Raw genomic sequence first — 26,379 nt, 5'->3', positions numbered from 1 at the left:
GCTCTTATCCTGTAACTGTTAGGAGCATAATTTTAACATTTGTCATTTCACTACTTAGGAACTTGCTCTTGCTAGTGTTGTTGCTTTTGCTGATTATTTTATGGCTTGATAAGGAATGCAGAGCCAACCTTTCAAATAATCGGACCGTTCCTTTGTCCTGTGGTAAGAACAAAAAACTTGGTCCCACATTCACTCCTTGAAGAATCTCATGTCACTTCACTATCTCCCCTGTAGAACCAGATTTTCATCATCAGCATCCATTTTTATTTTCTTTCCAGATAGAAAACCCTCTTCGTGCTAGGTTAAGTATTTCTCTGTGGTTCCTTTGGACTGTACCCATGGAGTAATATTTGCTTTAGAAAAAGAAGTATCCTTCTATTTTCAGTGGTTTTTGTTTCATAAAAACTTTCATCTTACAAAATACTCTTTGTAGCCTGCCTCATTAATAAAGATTATATCTAGATTACTTCATTTTATCTGTCAGAAAGTTCTGAAGCACATTACCTTTAGATGACACTTCCTAAACTTTGTTACAGTTCACCTGCATCAGTTTACCTGATCCCATAAATTTTTACTGATGCCACAGGTATGCAGCACCCTAAGTGAAGGCCATAAAAACATGGGGCTTCAAGCCCATTTCACAGAGGAAGCTTGGTTTGTTTTCCTTTTACCCTTCTCAGCTCCCACATAGGTTACTAAAGAATATTTTTTCAGCTCCCATTAGCTTAACTGCTAGACATGGGAAGTAAAATATAAGGGAACTACATCAAAAAGATGAGGTTTTTTTTCACCCAGAGTAGGAAAGATTGTATAAGGTTTTTTTCTCTTTTTCTTTAAAGATCAGTGTAAAGACTATTTTCTCTTCTATATTGTAATTAAAATTCTTCCTAAAACCCAATCTGTTCCATTCCTTCCACTTGCAGAACTTCTTGTTTCCCACTCCTCTGGCGTAGAATATCACTCAGCAGTGGCTAAAATTATATGATCAAACAGGTCTTGGTTATACTAGAATGTAAACTACTTATCATTGCTTTGAGGGTCTGGCGCTTTATTCCCCAAAAAAATAAATGTAATATTCGTGCACACAATATGCAGACCTTATCAGAAAACCCTCTGTTTTCCCTTGGTTAGTGGCTCATTCATGATGTTTCTTTTTTTCAATTCACCTTTTGCCCTCAATACTACACTTTGATCATACTCAAGGTCTTGCTTGAAGCAAGAAACTTACAGGAAAATTGTTCCCAGCACAAACGCAGGGCGAGAACGAGTACTTTGGAAAAAATGTTCAAAGAAATATGATTTAAACAAATAGATAAAGGAGGAAACTATTTAGGAAATGGCAGACAAAATTGAAAGAGACAAAAAAGTGTGTTTCTTCCTAGACCTCTGTATCTACCTAAAGTTTCCAGGCTTACAAAGAACTAAAGTTCGTGCAGTAAGTCCTGCAAGGTTTCTGTCTAACTGATTGCTCTGCATTAATTCTTTGATGTTTATAGATAGACAAGATTGGAAGGAACACTAACGTACACATATAACATAGATAACAGAAAAAAGGAAACAACAAACACATTTTTGCATGCCAAATCTTTTGTTTCAAGTATACAGGAGGAATAAAATGGAACAAAGGCAAGTCATGGTTTCAGTACAAGTCTGTGTCTAGTTTTGTGTGCACAGTACAGAAAGGACCCCACAAACTGGCTGAATGTGTAGGGTGACCACTGACACAGTGGGAGTGGAGCCTTTGACCTGGAAGGAGAGGTTCCAGGTCCAGGGCTGGTTCAGCTGGGTCAGGAGGCACCCAGCAGCACTCCTGACATTGGGAGGAGTGTAGGGAGAAGATGCACAGGAAGGTGAGAAGCACAAGCTCTCAGTAAAGTGGGGTTCACATCCTGTTTGGGAGAAGCCCTGGGCAGCCCAGTCTGAGCCCAAGGCTGAGCCTATGGCTGAGCCTACCTAGAGGGACTCTTCATTCCCCAGTTTGCCATTCTGTGGTTTACTACTGGAAAACACAGGCGGCATACTTAAATCTCTCTCAACCCTAGGTTACTTTGTTCCCACTCATCCCTTCACACAAGGTCTGAAAGCAAAGAATGAATGAAAAAACTGGGGGTTCCAAGTAGTCATCCTTTCTTAATGAGATGTGGATGGCAAGAAACAAATCACCTGACTCATTTAAGCAAAACACGGTATTTAAACTTAGCACCAAACTTGAAAGAATATTTATTTATTCTCCTCTGAAATAACTAATTTGGAAAGCAAAACTTTCACAGGCTGTGTAGCAAGAATTAGAAGTCTCCATTTTATGGCATATGAAGAGTCTGAGTAGGTGAGTTTAAAAACCAATAGACAGAAACGTTTCTCCAAACAAAGCATAATGCACAAAGGCAAGCTCTGTTTCTTCATTCATTATGGGTTGCACATCTTTATGAAGAGAACTTCAAGGATCAGCACAGGTAGGGTACACTTAGTTATAAATATGTAATTTTAGAAAATCTTCCTCTGTCTCACAAGTAGACACACATATACAGACACAGACATAGACATGTATCTATACAAACATGTACTTGCTTATATAGATACATATATATATATAAATTATGTGTGTGTGTGTGTGTGTGTGTGTGTGTGTGTGTGTGTGTGTATTTTTATACACATATATAAACATATACATATTAGTCTTTCCAGGAAGATGTATATAAAACAGCTACTTAAAGACAGCTCTTAACAGCTCTTAGATGATTCAGAAAACTCATTGTGGCTGGGGATTGGGTTAAAATAATGGTACAGACACTGGCACACCTGCTCTGAATCACAGTGGAGTTTTGCTGAATCCTCCACTAGAGAGTTAAAGCAGTAATACAATTGCTGTGTACTTTCTCAGTGAATGTGTTGACAAGGTGTGTATATACAAATATATATACATATACACATAACTAATGACATAAATGTTTCAGAGGTTAAGTAGGTTAAGTCACAAGTGTGAAGGGCCTTTCCTTATAGGTGTAGCAGTTTAATTAGTTAGAGAGTACTGATTTTTTGGTAGACTGTTTCATTCTAGAGATATTGCTGTGTGATGTAGATGAGACATTACCTGCTAACACCCTTTTCTCCCCCTCATTTCACTGCATGACACATGCACATGCATATTTAATATGTGCACAAAGAGAGTATGGTTGAATCTAGCTTATGCCACTACCCCATCAAGTAGGACAAGAAAAGCTGATACTGAGTAAAGCAGTCTAAAGCCTGCCACATAAGAAATAAGAGGCATAACCTGCAGTTAGTTGGATTGCCATTTAAATTTTCTTAAATCCATTCTGGCATCCTTCTCTTCTGGGCTGACTGATGCATATTTTAATACAGTCTAAGATGTTAAGGTGCTATAAAACCTCACAAGAGAAGCAACAGTTCCCCTTGAATTTAGTTAGCATTTCATTATAAATAAAACAGGCAGACTGAAACCTGCGCTAAATCTTAACACACATAGAGCAAATGTCTTGTTGTACAGACATGCTAATTGCGCTTAGCACTCCTACCCCAAAAGGATGGAAAACAACCCGTCGCTGTATATATTATTTTATAGACAGCTATGCACAGACACCTTTTATGTCATTCTCTTTTTAATTTGTTTTTCCAGAGTCCTGGTTGCTAACAAGTTCATATGGTTATTGCCCTGCTCACATGCGTGTACTCACTTCTGTATGTTTGTATGCACAGAATGTTGTACCTTCAGAACAGTCTTAGCTGCATTGAGAAGGATATGGGCACTCTCAACCTCCAGAGATCCGAGTCCTGGTGAGTATCAGGTTGTGGGATGAAGAAGGGGGGTTTGGGTGTGTGTGTGCGTGTGTGTGTGTGTGTGTGTGTGTGCCTCTTCTCCTCCTGACAGCCTTCTCAACGCCTGCAGAGGCCTCGGATGTGCACCAGCTCTGGGAACAACAATCTGTTGCAGCCACAAATACAGAGATGTCTGAGCCATGGCAGTATTTTCATCTAGTCTGTCAAACTGGTTGTAAGAAAGAAAGGAATTGTTAGTGTAATCTGCTGACACACCAAGATTATACCAATGAGCCAGTTGGAAAAATTGCCAGCAGAGTGATTTCAGAAAGATCCAGAACAGTTTCTAGGAACCTGGAATATCAAACAGATTTCCAGACAAATATGACTGACCACTGGAGACCAGGCAAAAAAACCCATCCAAACAAAAAAATACCAGATTAAATCCAAAGTACTACCTGTTTCCAGCTCAGCACAGAGTTGCATTCAAAGGCCTGAACTTTCAGAATTCCATATTTTCAGACAGGTAAAAAATACCTCCCGTGAAAATCTGTATTACTACTGGGGGGAAATAAAAGGTCTAAAAGGTAAAACATAAATCATGTAGTATCATATACATCAAGTCATTTTAGTTTTTAGAGACACCATCATTGCATGTCAAGGATAAGCCATTCATTTCACAGAATTGTATTGAGATGATTCAGTGACTCATTCACCTACCCTCCAAAAGCATTCTTTTTAGCTCTTAGTGTTTTCTGATTTAATTACTAGTTAGAGAGTTGGGATTTTTTTTTTTTATATGAAACACACAGAGCCTTCTTTTGAACAGCATTATTTCTTTGCACTCTTACATTCAGATCAGTTTATAGGAGTAAACTTTCAAGAAGAAGACAACTAAGATACCCATGACAATACTAATATTTCTGCTCCATACTTGTAAAACCTGCTTGTCTGGATTTTTCAATGGTGATTTTTTTCAAATGCACTATGAAGGATGTAGCCTACTGATAACAAAGTCACGTTGAAGTTTTTCACTTGGACGAATCCCATAGCATTTTACTGTTGTTAATCTGCAGGCCTTTCAGATGAGACACAGAAGTATGAATATTCACATAAACACAATTCACAAATTAGATAATTGACAAATTAGAACTTAAATGCAATTTCAAGATACAACCTGTGTTTTGCAGATATCTTGGAATGTTACAGAAGACATTATACACACAAAGCTACTAAATGGACTAAGATGGTGACTTGAGGAGAACTTATGGGAGATATATTTTTAAAAATCTTTTCACTTTTGGCAAAGAGAATACTTTTAATATCTAGGCAGAACTGACTAAACCACAAAAAGAGGCTTTTCTGTTTAAAATGGAAATATTTGTGGTTTCTTCAGTTACCTACTTTCTTGCAGTTCAACCATAACAGAGTTTTTGAAGCTCTATTACAAATGGCTGATAATTGTGTTTGGAAGTATGGACCATTCTACAACTACCACAGGAAGGCTGTATATGGCCATTGCAACAAAACATTCCCCTGAGAAACAGGACAATAGAAAACCAAAGCAAATAGCAGAGGGCTTTAGCAAGAGGACGTCTCCATTCAGAATCTACAGTGTTATTTAATGTCTTTTGTTTTCCAGCAGGCAATCAGTGCTCTTTCCATGTCTGATTAAGTTGGCAGGAGCTTAGTTTAATATCTTGCTCTCTGTGTCAGCCAAAACCAAAAACATTTGTTCTTACATATGGAAAAATGAAACTTTTATTTCTGATCCCTCTCAGCGGAAAAATAACTTAGCAATTCAGCTACCACATCTATTGAACAAAGGCTATGAACAAAAACCAAAAGTATATTTGTAACCTCATGAGCTTTCACAGCAGAATAGCTGAGATGCATTTGTCCTATTCTTCTTCCTGCTTAAACATATTTAATTTACCCTTCACAAATGTTTCCTCTAACTTCTTGACCAAATTTTTTCCCCCCAGCTTTTCTAAAGGCTTTTGGATACTGAGCATGTCTCGACCCTGTCTCGAATCAGTCCAAAGGAGCCCACTGAGAAAACTTTACCGATTCCTCAGTGTTTAAACCAAATACACACACACACACACACACACATATAAAACACTTTTGTTTTGACTGCAGAAAGGTGATAAATGTTTCTTCTGCATTTCATCTTTATACCTCTAAACATGAAGTATTTTTTTTGTTACCTATAGTCTCAGCTTCACTTTGAACTAGTAGCTTTACATCACTTAGGTCTTTATACTAGATGAGGACTTTGCTGTATTTCACTTAGAGCAAACAAACAAGCTTAGTGTTAAACAGTGTATATTTATCCCCTCCTTGGACCCAGGTAGATTACTGGTTATAATCTAATCAGTAGAAAAACAAACAAGAAGATGAGTAAGGAGCAAACGGCTGTTTCCCTTAAACTTTGGGCAATACTGTTTAAACATCCATTCATTTGGGTTATAAAGATGGTCAAATGCAGGAAAATTATTAGAAAGGCATGGGTGAGAGAAATTTCCTGGGTTATTGAACTTGACTTTCTAATGACCTCCTGCTACAAATACACTTTCATACTCGGCCTGTACAGGTTCCTCCTGTATCACCATAGGCATTGCAGCAGGTTTTTACTTGTCTTTGCCTTGGAGAACTTCATCTCTCTATAGTCCTGGCAGTTTTCTAGATGAGCAGCAGAGGCAAGGTGACTTTTGCACACCTTTTCTGACTGCTGATGCTCTAAGTTATGATGGTTTTCAGAGTGACAGAAGTTAAGACCAAACACCTCAGTGCCCATACGCACAAAGATGTTCAAAATGAATGAGTAGGAAGCAATTGTAAGCTGCCATCATCTATGGCTGTTTGTTTGTTGATTCTGCAACTTCACTACAAATTTTAGCATAATATGGTTACATAAGAAATTGTTTGGCAGCTGTACTGTAAAGGATTGTACTGGTGCAATTATGCTTTCTGATTTAGCAGACTTTCTGAGAAATCAGAGTTGAGAATGTTTTGACAAGTGGCCATGTTCAAGTTCCTTATACTGTTACCTAACACATCTTCTATCTCTTTTACAGATGAGAAAGCTACATGTGACATTAGCTTTGCAAAAATGTATATTTTTCCTTAATCAAAAGAGATGCTGCCAATAGCATATAGGCATCTCTTTCCTGTCAGTCTGTTGTGTTCCAAAAACTATGCTACAACCTCCTCATTTTATAAATAAAAGGAACATTGGGAAAAAAAAAAGGGGGGGGGGTGCGTTTCTTTCTATGAACAACCTTAGGTTGTCCCTTTGCTATTTCCTAAGCAAAGATACATGTGGAGCCAATCTAAGTATTTAAGAAAACAATATTCAGTTCATTCACATGTATGTACATAACAGCAATCTGCTTGTGCTGTTGTGAGGATTAAAAGGACAAGATAATTACATCCTGTCTAGCATGCTGATAAAAAAACATTAATCAAAGAAAAAAGAAGGTAACGTGTGTGATAAAATCAGAAGGGTCCCAGAATAAGCCATCAGAGACCTGAACTGAGGTCACTTGATACAACTGAGTCAATACTGTCTTTGTTGCTTTTAACTTTCATTTTGTTATCCATATGAATAGAAGCTTTTCTATAGAGCAGTATCAATGAATTCTCTGAGATCTTTTTCATTGTATTTAATAAATAAATTCCTTTATAATTTTCACTCTAGAGGACAGGGAAGAAGTTATAAAGCTAGAATTTCTCTGTGAATATCAAGCCTCTCCTTAAAAATGAGAGTAAGTATACTCCCCTTTCCCACAGACAATCAGGTGAAGTAGGAATAATAGGCCCTTATTAATTTTCTGTCTAAAATATTAGCCAAAAAGTTACAAAATGCACCTATAAAGCAGGGGAAAAAAAGCAAGATTTAAGATAAAATTCCCTCTTTCTTCCATGCATAAGGAGCTGGGATGGTTAAATTTCATGATCCAACACTAAACTCAGTTTTTAGTAAATTTCTTCATGAACATTTATCAAGGAGGGAGAAATTTCTCAGACAGGAGAACTCTTGACAAATAAGAGTAATATATATGAAATGCAGAGGTACTCTGACAGCAGATGTGACCTGTCCTGCTGCTTAACCGCCAGAGTACATCACTGCTGGTGCTGGGCAACATTCTCTAAGCAGCTGGTACCACATCCCAGCCTAATTTTGGTGCCAGACTCAGGGCAGTGATCTGAAGTTTTGCAGCAAAAGCACTTGACAATCTTGATTTCTTGGAGCTCCATTTCTGCTTCCTCGGAGTTACAGAACATTTTTCTTAAGGACACAGCATCAGGAAACTCTGAATCTTTGATGTATATTTTGTTGCAGAAAGTTTTATATCATAGTATGCACAGGGCTTCATTGTCTTTAAAACATTGACACCAATATAATTATTCCAGTTTAATCATATTTACTTTTGAATTATGTCACTTAAACATCAGCATGTCAGCAGCTTTGACTTAGGATGTAGTTTAGATTTGATTAGCCACCACCTAAAAGCCTGAGGTCTTTATAGCCTTTAATATAAGGCCTTAAGTTTATTCTACTTTTCACATTTTTAATATGTATTTTTCTTTATGTATTTAGGCTTCAGAGAAAGGTTTCTTTTTTCAATTGCTTGGAAGATGATAAAACTGTTAGTGTAGCTAGCAATAGAAGCAGCAAAAAAAAGTGGGACGTGATCACTTGAACTACAAAGCAAAATTTACAAAATAATCGTAAGAGTAGATCTGACAAATAGAAGTATAAACACAATATCCATTTGCAAGATGAACCTCTCTTTGCTTATAAACACAGTTTCACAGCATTATGATGTAGCTAAACATATAATTTATGTGTGAAAATAAAAAAGAAAACTTCTCTGAATTGAAGACTGTCTAGTCATTCTTGATCCTACTGCTAATTTCACTATTAAACCCAGCAAGTTCAGTAAGCAATGAATATTTGTCAAATAATATTATTTAACCATGAGTTCTATTGGTTAACCACATAGCATATCAAACATTATTTCTGTGTATCTCTCATGAATGTATCCTGTCTCACCGAGTACCATGTTAGTTATGCATAGAGTACAATGGTTCAGCTGGAAGGAATTCAATTAATCATCTAGTCCAATCTGATGTGGCATAAGTCAGTCACCTTCCTTACAATTTGGAACATTTATATTTCTCTTATATATCCTCTCATGCACCTGCCTACCAGCCTAAGTAATCCTACTCCTTTTAATCTCTTCTTTAAATGGACTATGGCTGTGTAATTTGGAAACAGGGGGAGAGGAGCAACCAGTGCTTTTTCTGATCAGGGTAGCTGTTACTTTTCTCCTAACAGACTTAGAGGGCTAAGAAAAAAAAAATTGAAAGAAAAAATAGGAAAAAAAGGAAAAAAAAGTGGGGAGATGGAGATGGGGGAGGAGAATCCTTCTTAGTGCCAGTCATGAGGTGATTATGAACAGTTCTGGCTGTGAGTGTGTACTAAAAATAAAAGTAACACCAGATAACACTAACAGGACAGATAGGGACTCTGGGTGCACAGAAAACCAGAGCACCAGTTTTCAATCAAAAAATAAATTAAGAGGACACACAAAAGTTTGCCAGGTTGGAAGTGTCTTTCAGAAAACCATCACTTGTCTGGATCAATGTGTGTGATTCATGTGTTCATCTGCCTATCCTCACCCATAAGTAGTCAAAAGAAGGAGCACTTTTAATCTTATTCTAAGCACAGATAAGTACATAGTCTTCAGTAACAAGTTTTTAAAGCAGGGATAAACTTGGCCATTATGACTAGTAACTTGGCAGAAATAGAGAGCAAACTGACTTTGTCTTTGAAATATATGCTGCTACTGACCTGGTTGTTAGTTCAAGTTTCAGAGTAATTAGAGAAGTAAGTTCCTAAAGTACTCCTGAGAAAGTCTTCCTACAGGAATTCTTTCAGTCCTTTTTTTTTTTTTTTTGGTGAGGGTTAATTGGTTTGTAGACAGTTCAAAACCTTGTATAACATGCAGGTCTCAAGCTTCTTGCAAAACTGAATTCCTGAAGTCTGTTGTGTAATGCTCTAAACCAATTTCAAAGTATTCCTCACATACACCTTAACTCAACATGGGTCCATGTATAACACAGTTAGGCAGTGAAATAGCTGGAGCCAAACACAGGATGTGACTAAAGAGCATTCAGACTTAAAGACATGTAGAAATATATGTAGATATATAGAAATATGTGGATTATTCTTGAACCTTTAATAGAAAAAATGCAGGCAAAAACTCCTTTTTTCACTTACCAAAACATTCTTGAAGTCAAAATAATTTAGTTCCTGTAGAAATGTTTCTCAGTGCAGTGCCCATATAAATTACAGCAGACAGATCAGTAAGTCAGCTTCTTACAGATGTACTAATAGTCAGAAGAAAGTGGCATTAGTCTAAAGAGACTCAGAGATTTCTGAGGTAATTTTACTGAAGTTACTATGCAATTTCTTTATAGATAGAAACAAAAATTATATGAAATCAACACATAAAATGATGGTCACTCAGCAGAACAAAAGGACAAACCTCTAATCTGTTAACTTACATATGAGAAAACATACCTATTTAGGTACGTTTACCTGCTTCAGATGTTTGCTAAAGACAGAAATCCCTTCCTAATTCCACTGCTTGAGTAGCTTTTTACTATAGAGGGAGGTTATGGCCACTAGCTCAGATGTAGGTGCCTACACCACAGCAAACTGTCTCTACCAGATAAATCCCTCCCTGTGCACTGCTGTGAATGAGTGACAGCAATGTTTTTGTGCAGCTTTGTGTCTGGTCTGTCTCTAAGAAAAATCATCAGGTGAAGCTGTAGGAGCTGTGCTGATGGCTATTTTAGAATACCACCATGGAATTCACCATTGCATGTTGATTTATGGACATGGATTATTTTCAATTCTATCTCAAGAATAAAATAAGCAAACCTGAGAGCTCCTGGAAAGCAATGTAATAAATATTATCCCTTTGTCAAAACATTAATTCACCTCAGTTGTTTCAAACAAGATTTAGTACCTCTGTTTCAAGCAGTGGCTGTATTAAACTTTCAATTTGAGACAGCCAAGCCCATTACCATTCCAAAGAGCACGGACTATATCAGCATCTTAAGTGCAGTGAACTAAATCCTAGTTCAAAATATTAGGTATTATTGTTTAGTTCCAAGAGTGGTTTGGAGTAAAACAACAAAATGTACTGTACTGCTGAAAAGCATATATATTGAAACATATATTGCCCCAAAAGTGAGGATTTAGCTTCCAGGTGAGGAACTGTAATTTCATAAAATGCTTTTTAAAAAGTTGCTTGTTGTTGCCTGATTACATCTCTTACTGTTAGGTACCCACTATTCTTTGACCCTAAGATAGAAAGTATTCAATTTCTTAAAAGATGTGCTCTGATTTCAAATATGGTTTTAGATCTGATTATGACTGGCCAAGACACTTCTAAAGGTAAGAATGCTGTGCAACCTAATACTTTTCACTTAAACATTAAATCAATGATGAAAGATTTCACACACTTCTTATCCAAGTATGGATTTGAGCTGTCTGGGAATTCTTATTGAAACAGAATTTTTATCAAAAAGGTCAAACAATCCCAATCAAGACTTTCAACAGAAAATTAATAGTTTAAATAAAACCTTATCCCAAAATAGAGGACAAAAATATTTTTTAATTAAATAAGAAAAAGGGGGAAAGGGTGGGCAAGAAAAGAAGCAGCACAGTCTAGGGTGTATCAGCCATGGGGGAAGAAAAATTTACCACCTTCATTCTCCTTCAGATGAAAGGTACATCCTCTAAATTTCACTTTTTGTTCTAGCTGTTACATTCCTTGGAGTGAGTCTCTGATTCCAATTAGTATAAGAATAATACTGAATTCATGGACTATGTAGTTGTTTATTTCAGGTACGGCAGAGCAGGGAATTTAATCTTGTCTTATATTTCCCAGGATATGTGTGCAATATGCTGCTACATAATATTAGTTACTGTTTGCCCATCTGTGAGCCATATTCTCTGTCTCTGCCTCCCACCTTCCCACTGTCTCCCTTTTCAGTCTTAATGAGTAAATAAACAAAAACAGAAACATTTTTCACTGGTCTGAAGTAGGAAGTACTTGAAGCTTGGGAAATTTAGAGGAAAACCAAATTAAAATCCACAACATGTGTAAAAATACTTGCAAAATCTACATAATACTCCTTATTACAAAGTAAGCATTTCAAAATTTTTAGCCATTCTATTTTCCTGTGTCTCCTACATACTTAGGTCAGACAAAACCAAAGATGAGTTATAGGTATGATAAGATCGGCATCTCAGAAAGCTTTTGGAGCTTTCTGTTTTTCAGAACAAATGACCTTTGTGTTCAGTGTAAGACTTGGCATGAGTCCATCACTTCTTACTTGCAGATTTACCCACAGAACATAGGTATTAAATTTTTCTTATACCAAAATTCCTGTCTTGTACTTTTTGGGGTACTTCAGGAATTCAGAGTTCCTATGCTTATTCCTCCTTAGCTGCTGCTTTATGTATATATACTTATATATATATATATAAAAAAATATATATTACATATATATATACATATATAGGTTTTTTTCAATAGGAAGAGGAGCTTTCACAACTGCTGTTCTGTGTGCATTTATTAACAGTTAAGGAAAGATGTTTTACAAAGACACTTTTCCTGCCTGGCAAGAGGATTCAGCACAAAGCAGAAGTGCTAATGAATTTAGATTCAGCAATAGTGCCCAGATTTCTTGGGGCATGCTCTTGTACTTCAGCCAGGGACTGCATGTGTACCACACACTGCAACACTGGGCAGAGGGATATGCTCCACAAAAGTTAGATTAAGAAATATTAATATGAGATATAGAGGTCATCATACTGATGCCTTCAAAATCTAGAAACAAAACACATTTTCAAGACAATACTAATATAGGAAGTAATATAAAGGCAGGTCTTCATTTGGAGACCTCCGTGTGCAAATATGGCAAAATGCATATATGATACAGAACTTCTACAATTTTATAAGTTTTCAGAAAAATAGGATATTTGACAACAGTGCTCAATTAGAAGAGTAGTTACTTAAGTAACCCCCCATTTTAGTTCTGCCCCATTTGAAACCGCCCTGACCCCTGAGTTTCTAGTCCCATATTTATTATTTCTAGGATACTCTGCACAACTTATTAACACATCTACAACTGATTAAGTAGGCTGGTGTGGAACTTCTCACAAGGCATTGCTTGGAAGGAAAAATTAACCTACAGCAATGGATGTTATTTAATCTTGAGAAGCAGCAGCCTTGACAAAACAAAAATGTTCTCAGAATGTAGCCTGAACTGGTTTCACATTGCTGAGAAAGTGTTCAGGCTACATTCTGAAAACATTTTCGGAAATCTGCCAGAGGCAAGGCTGATTTAAATTTCGGATTAGGTCTCCAACTGAATAGGTGTCATAATTATAGGTCCTGTAAGAACAGGCTGTGTATATGAGGTATACACAAAACACACCTGAAGTGTAATACCCCTACATTTGTCCAAATTAGACCTGCTACTACACACTGTAATATCTATAGTACTTTAATTTCAGTCATTACTTTGAAAATACACCACCTAACCAAGAACTCTCTGGTGCTACTGAAGAAATTACATACCATAGGAATACCAGAATACCACACTACTGTACTGCAGCAATTAATAGTAGTAGTAGTAGTAGTAGTAGTAGTAGTAGTAGTAGTAGTAGTAGTAGTAGTAGTAGTAGAGGGAATTCCTGAAAAAAAATTGTAAGCAAAGAGATAACTAGTAATAGTTTTCCTAATCTGGTATTTAAAATAGCCATAAAATCTGCTCACAAAGCTTTGAGTGACCATCCCAATATAGGGAAGAGAGGCATTGCATATCTGGATCAAGGCCTTAACATAGAAAGAATCTTAAAGTATATTTTTAACATAATCTAGAGTATAGACAGTGACTTTTTTTTTTCCAAAGAAATCACTCATATAACCTAGGCATACTCTAATTATTAAAAAATCAGCTATACCAAATGCTAAAACAGTGAGGGTCAATTACATTTTAGTTTGCAGCATATGCCTTCAAATACATTTTACCCTTACCTAACTAGTTTATGTTTGTTAGTAATAGTATCGATGTAAGCATACACCATCTTGTTTTCTTTTTAGCTTGAAATGAGCCTAATTTTAAAAAAAAATCCTTGAAGTGTCTCTACTGTGTAGTGTATTAGTCACCCTATCTTTTACAGATTAAGCTCTTTGGCATTATAGGAGAAATCATCTGCTGCATACTGGCATCACACAAAAGCAGATTCATAAACTCTGCCCTTAATCTCTCTTTCAGTTTTCTTCCAATTAGAAACAATCTTTTGCTGATACTCTAATTAATACTTACACATTAAAATATTAGGCATTATAGCAGAAATAATCTGTTATATTCTTGCATAAAGCAAAACTAGGTTTGTAAGCCCTTGCCCTTAATCTTTCTTTCAATTTTCTTCCATTTAAAAACATCTTCCCCCAGTACTCTAATTAATGCAAATTATATTCATGATTAGTTAGTATTATGCTAATCTGAGCCCCAAATTTCCCTAAATCTACATGGTGTTGTCTGAGTACCAGATTGCTTTGGGTTCCTAAGTAAAATTACATTAGCCTGCCAGCTGTACAAAACACCATGATAGAGTAGAAATCCAAGCAAATCATCAAGATTACATTAGTTTTGTTTCTTAATGAACAACTGTTTGCATTAGGGATTACAGACAAATTATGATTTTCCTCTCTGTACCCAGGCAGCCAGGCATCTGTTGAGAATTTTCATTTTTTTTCCTGACTAAATAGATTGAGTAGAGCTAAGACAGGGAGACAAGTCTAATATTTCACGTAATTGAATTTTTTCCATTACAAAGCAATCAGCACTCTGTGGCTCACTGCTAACCTTGAATTCTCTCTTCCACTCCAGCCTGGAATGCAGGAGAAACCTGAGCACCTTTTTTTTTTCAGAAAGCCATCAGCCACCCACATTCTCCACTCTTCCTACAGAAGCAGATTATGTACTTCATAGTCATACCTGCTTGCTGTTACACTTCGAGCCTGTTCCCCAAACTGTGCCGCTGCGATTCCTGCTGCTCTGATATATAAACAGCATGCCACCAAAAAGTGGCAAAAAGTGTGTGGAAAACAGAGCATCGGGCTCATGCCTGCCTGAGTTAACAGCCCACACAGGGAAACTAAGCCAGGAAATTTGGGTGATAATGAACATGGTACCACCAAGACTGCCAATCTTTAAAGCATTACAACGAAGCACAGCTCTGTGCACGTACACAATTTAGCAGCCTGTTCAAGTTTGTCCCTGTTCCGTGCCAAACTCCCGTAACATGCTCGTTGTTATGTTGCACTTGATTCAATTATGCTCCTACTGTACAGGTTTACTCATTCTTCCATGCACTAATCTCGTCTCCAAAACTCACGCTGTGACAGCTCACTATTGTTGGCAAAAATGTAGTACACTGAAAGGAAAAGAAAGGCTCTAATACATTCATCATTGTGTACCAAGACTTCCTGATAACAAGATACAAGTAGCAAGTTAATTGTGATCAATCTGTAGAAAGTGGGGCAGTAAAAGGGTGGGTAAATCACCATCTACATCTTGGATGACAACACAAAGAAGCAGCAAAATAATTCTGCACAATTTCTTTCCTCATATCACAACCTAATTTAATATTACAGCTCACTCTTGGCCTATACAAAGCATCAGATGTATAAAAATGTGTATATAAGTGTGCATAAAAATGATGTATAAAAAATGTGTACTGAAGGGCACTGCCAGTGTTGTGGAATTTACTAAGAAACCTTACCTGAATATCCTCCAGAACACAACCTTCATTTAACTTTGTTCAAACAGCCAATTTAATCAGTTTTAAGTTTAACAACATGAGTAACAAAAACATAAATAAACTGACAATTATCTTTTCTATTTATAGTCAAAATGCACATTTCAGATTTTCTTCAGTACTTTTTCAAGTTTCTTATTGCAACTACTGCAGAAAAATATCACTCTAGATCTGATGTTACATGCTGTCAAAAGGAAACAAGTCCAAAAGTATCTGCATATAAGCTGTACAACAAATGTTATTAGGACTATAGTGTTATAAAACTCATTTGAGAGCTTATGGAAAAATCTAAGTGACTTCCAAAATGCTTTGGAAAGATTATTTATTAGGATACCTAGTCTGAAACAGGTGAGCTGCAATTCTGTCTTCACTGGGTGTTATTAGATGCAGCAGTTTAAATTGCAGCAGGATTAAATCAGGCCTGTTACTTGAGAAATTGCCTAAGAGCCAATTCAAGTGTTTTCCCCTCCATGCTTGTCACATATTGTACTTCTGTATGGATATTACTCTGCTGTTGACAATGTTTATGGAACATCAAATAGTCACTAAAATTAATCAAGGAGGAGAAAACTTTCATAGAGAGGAAACTCTTAATTACACATCAGTATCATTTGGAATGTAGAGATTCATAAACACAGGATCAAAAATACTAGGGAGGACAGCATGTAAATAAAATCATTCACTCCAAGAAGTGAAAACATCTTTCATAGTTAAAGCCCTCTACAATTTCTGCTGTGGTAAAAGGCATCAATAAAGCAATTAAGTGGATCTGAATAATCAATATGCTGTCAAGTCTAGACATTGTGTCAGTTAATGATAGATCAGTTTGCTTATTGATTTGTGAAAGAACACTAAAAAATAATTCTATTCTTCCCTATTACTTTTCGGTGAGATAAATTGAGATAATTCTAACAGCATTATGGAAAAACACATCTGGATGAAGTGGTGTGAAGATCACTGTGTGATATTAACTTCAGGTAAAACTTTTTAGTTATTCAGAACTTATCTGTCATCGCTATTAAGACATTCATGTTGTATGGACTAAAGTAAGATTTTACACCAATTATTTGGGCAGCAGTATTTACTGCAGTGCAATTTTACCTGAGAAAGAATAAAAAATTTTCTCCTTTCTCTCACTGACAATTACTCCTCATCTAAGGTAGTCTCAGTCTGAAAAGAAACTCATAATGTTTTCCCCTCTGGAATAATTTCCAGGTTTGTAACTAATTTCAATGAAAAGAATAGATTTTCATGACAGCATCAAGTTGGAGCAAGACATACATCATTAACAGGATTAAAGTGAAAAGCTTGTTGGTGGGAGTGAACTGAAACAGCTAATGAAGACTTCAATACTAATTCAAATTAAGCAAATGGCTAACTAACTAATTTCAGATTCTACCCCAAGAATCCTAACCTGTCTCTCAAACTTGCTAATTATCAGTACCAAGATGGGAGACTCCTGGGCTTTAGGACTGTGTTATTCTCTTGTAGATCTGAGATTCAAGCCCGGATGTAAAGTGAAAGCCAGTGCTGCTGCTGTTGCCTCTGCCATGGTTTTTGGGTGGACAAATGGCAACCTTTGGGTCAGATCCATTTGGTACCTTCTCCTAATGCTGGGCCTGTGAAGGTGCACTCAAAAATAAATTTGACTGGCAGGCTAAGACACCTGACAATATTTTTATACAGACTTCTGTGAACCATATTTTCCTTTCTTAGCACAACAGGGTCATACTGCTCTAGCCAGAGAGATGACAGTTCTGTGAAAGCAATGGCTGATGTTACAACAGACCACAGCAATACTGTGGCCAGCAGGAAACAAAACACCATTTCCACCCAGTATCCTCAAGGATTCCACTGAGTAACTCTTGACTTACAAACACTCATGCAGGAGCAATAGCTGGATGCTGAGGCAGTAAACCCTGCTTAAAAAACATCAGTGTGTCTCTCAGAGTCACTCTGAGAGAGAAAGACCCCATTAAACTTTCAGGATGGTGCAAATAATCTCAGTGGTTTCTGAAACTACATGAACTTTTACAGTCAGATGGCACAATGACACCTTCACACATGGAACGAACACAGTCAGGTTTATCTGGTGAAAGAGTCTTGTTTAACATCCCTCAACAGGTGACTTTTAAAGGTGTTATAAAAGCAGAGTTTCTCAAAACACGTAGAAGGTAGTAAGAGCAAACAAACACAAGTCAGCCAGAGCAAATGGAACATAACTGGTTAAATGTGGCAATTTGGCAGTGCCACAATAGGAAGATGAAGCATTTCAAGTATTTAACTGGTTTAGTTTAAAGATACAGTACTAAAGAACTCGGTTTCATCCTCTATTTGTTTTTAAGGAACTTAGCTTCTATATTGTATCCACATTTCTCGAGACAATAGGTTTTGGTAACAGCTTTATTTTACAGATTTCTTGCCCTAAATGAAAGATCACCTAACTTTATTGGTTCAAATTTAGTACATTGAATAAATCAGAGGTCTTTATTATGTGAAAGAAATTAAAACCTTCTGTGTCATTTTCTTGAATACCGGGAAGATTTACATCCAGTCCAACCATCTAAGCACAATCTTTCCTTGATTTACAAAGAATTAATTTTGCTTCCACTGGAAGGTAATATTATTCAATATTCCCTAAGAAGGAAGTTGTCATTTAAAATTATGCTACATAGAAAATCTCTCCATTAGTGCTGAATATTTTTGAGAAACTGACACTCCACAATGACAATCTGAGACATGACATTTGACATTGAACCTCTGTTTAACAACATAGATCTATCCCTGTGTAGTACTGAAAGGATACAAAAACTTCATACTGAATATTCAGAGGAACATTTTGATGACATTAAAAAGTGCAGGATCTGTTAAAATATAGATGTATGGTTTGGTTTAGTTTTGAATTCTGAAAAACAGTAGTAAAATTTTGACAGTTAATTGTGTCACTGCATCACAGCTCAAAGTGTTAAAGTTGTTATTAGCCATTCATAAAGAAAATCAAAACTAGTTTCTAACCCTATTGGGTTTAAAGATTTGAAATAACTGATTTAATTGTACTCAGTGAAGCTCTTCTTCAAATTACATTTGCCTTGATTCTATAATCTCAGTGCCAGTCATAGCTAACACCTAGCCATCTCTTAATTTCAATTACTAAAGGAATTATCTACTCACTTTTTTTCTGAGTAACTTCTGCTTCTAAATTAATTTGCAAAAATAAACTGCAGAAAGCTTCACCCACCTTCAATTTAGCTCTTCCATTTCACTCTCAATTTTACTTCATTCAAGATTGTAATTCTATTGCCTTACACTAGGATCTTAAAATGTATCTTAAAGAAAATGTATCTTAAAGAGTAAATGTGTTTTGACAGAATTTCCAGTCCTTTAGTATCAAAGCATAGAAAAATCAGCTTTATTTCTTCATTATTTGGATTCAATTATCATCAAGTAACATTGGAAACCATAAATTCCAGCTAGAAAAATACTATTTGTTTTCACATAATATTTTTTTAAAGAAGTAAAGAAATCAAATATCTGAGAGGAAAAAAAGAAAGTGAAATAATCAAGTGATAACTCCAGAAGAGCAAAAACAACTTTATTGTGAGTTGCATAGAATTTTTATAGGTCCTACAGAAGATTCAGGTACAGCAAGGTGCCATAGCTTAGTTGGAACACACATTTCCTCAGTCATAATATGTGTTCAGAGAAGTTACACAGGAAAACTATTATTTAATAGGTACACGAAACATCAGTGTTAATTACATCTTGAATACTACAGTCGTGTAAATATAAAACACATTATTGAAAGGACAATTGCATTTTACATGCTGTAGAGTGATGCTTTATAACTACACAGTCGCTTTCTCTTGATTTTAGTAAACTTTGGATTGTGCCTTAAGCAAACACCAGGCACCCACATTTAGATACACAGTCACAAGCACACCTTCACCCAAACTAACGTTCAGAGTACTGCAGATGTGCAGTTTCCACTGTAAGAAAACTATTAACATTGCCAGAGTGAGCAGACAAACAGAGGCACTGTCAGACTCCCAGAGTAGAGTGTTGGATAAAAGTATGAAGCACAAGCAGAAAGAGTTGCTTTGCTGAGAAGGTGATGAAAGCACTAAATATCCTGTTTAGTAGATGTTTAGTATCAAAACTAGACAGTTTCAGTTTTGCTAAAACTGTAGCAAATCTAACATAGTAGCACAGTAGCAAATCCAGCTGGAAACACACCCATAAGGTATCTAAAGACAGAGAGGAATTAGAAAAATATGTGCTTGTCAGTAAGCACAAATATATTTTTCTTGGTTAAAGGGATACATTTTTAAAAAAAATTAGCAGTGAAGGAGTGTTGAAAGTGATCCACAACTCCTTAACTCTATATTAGTACATGCTGTTAGTGTATGTGCAATAGATGTGCAGTGCTACTGCATTTTCCATGATGAAGGAAGTTTATTCTCCCAATCCATAATAAAAAGTTTAAACAATAGAGCTGAACATGCATTCAGTATTTACAGTTCTCCATACAGACCTTTCTGATTTTAAACAAATTTATTCTGAGCTGTCCAATAATACAGAGTACCAGAGACAAATATTTTTATAGATAGAAATGCAGTGGTTCTGAACAAGAACTAAAAACTGTATATTTATAGTGTCTCATAAGCCCAACAAACATATCTTCAAAAAGGTATCTTGTGGCTCATCATTCAGAATAACCATTAGATAGTCAGTAAATGATCATACAGTAAGTTATGGACGCTACTGACACTTTCATGTAAAGAAAACTGAACAACAGCTGATGGATATAACCTTATATCCTTTTACCCACTCCTCCCCCTGAAATTCATAGAATTAAGATATGGTGTTCCAGGTCCATAAATAAGCACAGCATGTTCACTATGTGCACAGTTATACTGACATTTGTTTCTAAATCATTTAATTAAAAGTCATTATTGAGAACAAAGGATTCATTAACAAGCTGTACATCTGAACAACTGATGAAGCTGTTGTGTTATGAATATCATTTTAATCCAAATTAGAAAACTGCACAGATGTGCTGCTGCAAAATATTGACATACTGCAACTCCCCTGGAATGTGATTAACATTTGTGTTAAACCAAAAAGTACATTAAAACCTGGATTTTCTAATAAATTTAGGATTGGGATAATTCTTTTAAACGCTGAAATACAGCATCTAAATTGTTACTCTTTTAACCTCCACTTGGGATTATATGCCCTATTAATACAGCCTTAATATGACGTGATAAACTTTGTACCAACAGACTTTTTACCCCAAAATTTTGTTATTATGTTTCTCATCATCAGATCAAGCCAGTAAGCATAACAAATATGAGCAGTATTTACAATAGATCAGAAGTTGTTCATTGTCTCTGGACTGTTCTTTTTAAAACCTATGACTTCAGTACTTTTTTCCCAAGAGTTTGAATAGACAGTTTTTCATTATGTCTACTGCAGATGCATGCAAATTCATGCATAAAAATAGGATTCTAATTAGGAAGAAGAGATTTTCTTTAGAATATATATTTTCACTCTACAGAATTGCATGAAAATGATCTACAAACCAGAGACATCGATTCAGACTTAGGCACAAATTCAACAAAATAGCTTTCAATATATGTCTTAGATGCAAATATTTGGAATTTTTCCCACAAGAAAAACCCAACAGATTATTAGCAATGCCACAAAGTTTTGAAATAGCTACTTCGATTTTAATTTTGAGATCTATAAAGTGATGAATTATTAAATTTGTGAAGTCAATCACAAAACATTATTATGACTATAATCCCAAACTAGCCATTTGTCATTAATAAAGGGACAATGAAAAAAAAGCTAGTGTTTCTATGGGTATCAGTCTCTCAGTCACCCTCATCAGCATTCCTCCTCACTTTGTAAATGGAGATTTTATCAGAAAAAAAGTTTCTAGATTATTTCCCAGATGCACTGAACAGCACTTGATAAACAGGTTCCACCTCTTCACGTTCTTTCTCTCAACACAAAGTTTAATGCAATAGTATGATGCACAGCTAAGATGGTCATATTTACACTGTCTGAAAGAAAGTTGTAATTAGCTGACATTTAAGTTTCTATATTAACATTAAGTTTCTATATATTGAGTTATTTAGTATACTAAAAGTTTACTTTTGTTTGCATTTGGTTGTTTGTTGCATTCTCAGTAAAACTTTTGCCTCTTGTGTTTTAGTAAATATGTCTGTGTTCAGGAGAACACAGATGGAGAGTGTGTAATTTGTATGTTTGTTTGTTCTCTGACAAACCACATGTTGCTACTGTAGCAAAATAAAAGAATACTAAGGAAATAAATAGTAAGATAGGAAACAAAAAGCATCCTAAAAACTTAATAGTCATTCCACTTAATTTAAAGAGAAAGACAGAATGCTGTCTTTCTTGAGAATAGTTCAATGTAATTATTTTAAAATTATCAAAACCCAATATTCTAGGTTTACTCAAATGGAATTTGATACTAATATTTGCATGTTGCAAAATAGTTACAGACAGCATATGTATAATAAAACCCCACTAAGTTCATAATGATGCCTGTCATAATAACATTTGTTAATTAACCTTTTTATAACTATGAGTAACAATCTTATACAATATTTGTTGTTCCACATAAGGCTTTTACAATCATTCAAGAAAAGCAGAAGCACAAAGATGAAGTCTTCCTTGCTTTTCATTCAGAAGTCTTAATGTTTTACTTTCACTGCATATTTTGGATAGGAATTTACTGTAAATAATTATATTATAAATTCTGTGATAATATTTTGCTCACTATGGCATTGCAGTCAGAAGTTTTCCCTTTCTGAGAGAAAACAATTACTATTGTACATGGGTTTGCCTTAGATTTTACAACTATGAATTTATAAGTTAATTATGATGCAAAATAGAATGCAGAGCTAAAACATCATTGGATTCTTACCCATACAGCACAGTCAAGCATTCTTAAACTCAAGACAACGAACACTTATATTACATGTATTTTACAGATTAACATTCAGGATAAAATACTGCAGTGAAAGTATTGATTTTCTTTTCCCTTTGGAAGAAATGCCATCTCACTGAAAGCAATCCTTAGTGAGCACTATATTAAACTTCAGATGTGCTCCTTAATAAAAGTAAGCCTTCTTACATGCAATATTAAGGAAATACACTATGCAAACATTTCAGAGTGTCTATGTCTAAACATATGTCAGTCACTTTACCAGCTCTTCTCAATAATGTTCAAAATTACAAGAAGAAAATCTGATTAAAGAGCTAAACATGAATCGAAAGATGATACTTAGCAGTGTAACCCCCAGCAAAATAGCAGGTTAACAAAACAGCTTTTTATAATCTACATTCTACCGTTCTTTTCAAAGTAACCCCAGTAGTTCAACAAGTAGAAAACACAGAATAATTCTTCCTCCCTGTATTCAGAAACTACAGAAACATTCACAATTAATAAGCATAATTTAAATTAAATACTCCCTTCAGGTTTGGCACCCTCACTGAAGGCAGGTATCAACATCCACCTTTGGAAAGATAACGAAGTCCTTGCAAAGCAGTGCAGGAAGACAGTTATAATCAGAAACCTGCCTTCTGTCCAGGAACTGGGATGTGCTCTCCACTGGTGCTCCCCAGACCCACTGCCCAAGAATAAAGTGCCTATTGTCTCAGCACTGTACTAATTGTAAAAACGCAGAGCATGCAGTAAGCATTATAATTATCCAGACAAACAAGCAAAGGCAATCAATGAAGGAATGAAAAGGATAAAAATACGCCACCAGACAAAGCAACCCAAGAATGAAATTAATATTCATAGTGGAATGCAAGCCAGCCGAATGTCCCTTTCATGGCATGGCTATTGCATACAAGAGACCATTGTCCACAAGCAAAAAAATCCGTATGTGGAGAAAATTTCATGTAGCCCTGCTGAGAAGAAAAGCTTTTCATTCCCAAAATACTTTCTCCTGGTCCCACTGTTTTGATTAAGTAAAGTTTTGGGCTCCTTTGCCTGGTAACATTAAAAAAAGTTGTCTCTCAGGGTCCACCCTTCTCTGAGCTCAGTAAGGTTCGGTTTTTTTCCAGCTCTCAGCTTTCATTTGCAGCTGTATAAATATGAACAAAAACGCCATGCTCATCCAAACAAAGAAAAAATGGACTGAATATGCATATCCTCATTAACTAAATTTAATTATGACAAGCAGCATATTAATCAGTAGTTGCTCCAGTTACTGCATTCATTGGTAGGGAGGAGGACTCCAAATTAAAGAGAAGCGTGGGGGACAATCGCATAGTGATTAGGAGGCTGCTCACAACATGATACAATACACTTTCTAAATAATTATTCAGAGGAAACAGAATAAAGAGGCAGATTGCTCTATTTTTAAGACCAACTCAAGAACAATTAGCCAAGAGCATGATGACAAGGCTGCTTTCTTTTTTCCGTGACTGCTTCCACCTCCACATTCTCACACCAACTAGCTTGGCAAACTGAAAAATTCGCATTTCACAGGGTGCAAGGGTGGGGGGGGATTAAAAAAAAATAAAGGAAAAAAAAGAAAAACAGAGGAAAGAGACCTGAGAAGAAGAAATAAAATGGAGAAAGAAAAATAAAAATCCCATGCTGTACTTGCTGCTGTTTTAATGAGAAGGCCCCATGCCCCTACAGCAGCAGAGAAACCCTATATATCTCACTGTGAGGTAAGGAGCTCTGAAGAGTCACTGAGCTGGAGCTGTAAACTGTCCGCTCTGAACTTTGCAGCACGTGCATTGCAACAGTGAAGGATGAGTCCAGAAAAGGAAAAAAAAAAACACTTTCAGGGAGAGGAAAAAATGTTATCACACCAACTTACCATCCACCAGGTCCTGGCTGACATGTCATAGCAAAGCTGCCATTTTATGGAGCTGTCCGATGCTTTTCCTGCCATTACGCTGTCAGCAACCTTCATCAGATGCAGCTCAATGGAAGATAAGACACCTAATCAAGAAAACATCAGCAGTGGCTTGCTGGGCTACATGTAGGCCAATCCTTATCACACTGCATCATGGGAAAAGCTCCTTTATTAGCTAGAACTCCAACCTCACTGATATAAAGACAAGGATCAGGTCTTTTCTTTTTTTTCTTTTTTTTTTTTTCCTTTTTGTCCGAAGGGATTGGTGAAACCAGCCAGCGTTCTTTGTGTATCATGTGTGCACCAGTTTAGTATCTCGTAAGTGGGCGGCTAGCTGCATTGCTGGGCAACACGGAATTAAGTTTATTTGCATTCTTCTCAGTTGTATATTGTTTGACGTGATCCACGGTCAGCTCTGAGCATAAGAAAGGAGGGGGAAGAAATTATTCTGAATTAGTATCTTCCCCAAGAAGGACAGACAGGTTCGGGGTGACGGTGGGGCCCTGGCCCCAAGGTCGGAGCACAAGTGTGTGCACTCGCGGATCTGGGCGCTCGCACACGCATGCACAGGACGGTGCCCAGGAACACACAGGTAGCAGCTGCAGCTGGATGAAGCAGGGGCTGCCAAAGGCTACAAACTCTGGAACTGGACATATGGAAACAGTTTAACTCTTTGCAATCAGATTTTAGCATGAAATAGAAAGGCTGTAAGTCCTCAGGAGGAGATGGGAGGGGGTGCAGCTAGAATTTCAGTGACACAGACTTTTCCTCCTCCCTTTCCCATGGATGTTCTTGATCTCCTCTGCCCTGGATGATCTAGCTGGAAAGGGGGAGGAGAGTGGGCAGGGAACTATTTTAATCACGGCTCCCTTCAGCCCCACAGCTTCAGGTCATTTGCCTCTTCTACACACCACCACCAGGGTGAGAAGGCATTCTTCCTGCAAAGCGTTCCTTACAAGGCTGTGCCCCTAATGGAAAATTTGTCATTCCTTGAAGGAAGGACTAGCTTAGAAGAACAAGCAATTCTGACTTAAAGGTGCAGAAAACAAAAAGAACATACATAATCACACAGAGGAAACCAATAAACTCTGGATTACATTTAAAAGGTATACAAAGAAGGACCGGGATTTGCCAGTCTTGGATGAAGTGATCAGCATCAGTTTTACTGATGTGTTGCAGATTCTTTATGTGCCTTATCAATAAATTCCTCTTGAACAAAAACCAAATCAAAGCAATCATCCTCTCCACATCACCAAAATTTTGTCTTTAAAATTAAAACCTAGTTACGATAACAACATTAATAACAAAAATAAAAAAACAACTGCAAAAATTATTTTTTTTTATTATTATTATTACTACTATTTTCTTCTTTTTTTCTTGTTTCCACAAGATCAACTACTGAGTTAAGGTCCCATTTATTTAGGTCCTGAAACACTGACAGCACCTAATGAAATGACCTCCAGAAACAGGCCAGAATGCTGAAAATAGAACAGCTCTGTAGCAGCACCCACGATCAAATGCAAAGAGCATTCTCTTCTCCCTGTGTGCCATCGAGGTTGGCTTGCAGCCTCAGTTTCTCAGTTGCTTTAAATACACTGATGAGGCCAGCATCAAAACAGTCAGAACAAAAGCTAACAGGGATTTTGGACATCCCAATCCCTAAATTTGCATAGCTATTTTTCTAGAAGAGTTTCTGTACAATAGATGAGGATCTTTTTTATTTAATTCAGGTCATAGTGATCAACTGGGACTTGAGAAAATTTTTAGACTACT

The 26,379-nt window shown here is 36.4% G+C and overlaps 1 protein-coding gene across 3 annotated transcripts in view; it reads right to left on the bottom strand.

Moving 5' to 3' along the window:
* Nucleotides 1-24,663, bottom strand: part of NFIB (nuclear factor I B) — a 259,017-nt gene extending 234,354 nt beyond the window's left edge. For all 3 annotated transcript variants that reach the window (XM_062514005.1, XM_062514006.1, XM_062514010.1), the window contains exon 1: nt 24,568-24,663. In XM_062514005.1, the coding sequence (XP_062369989.1) occupies nt 24,568-24,663 (96 nt within the window). The remainder of the gene's footprint in view (nt 1-24,567) is intronic.
* Nucleotides 24,664-26,379: the final 1,716 nt, after the last annotated feature.

Source organism: Cinclus cinclus, chromosome Z, assembly GCF_963662255.1.
Source record: "Cinclus cinclus chromosome Z, bCinCin1.1, whole genome shotgun sequence".
NCBI lineage: Eukaryota > Metazoa > Chordata > Aves > Passeriformes > Cinclidae > Cinclus > Cinclus cinclus.
This window is presented reverse-complemented; position numbering and strand designations above follow the sequence as displayed.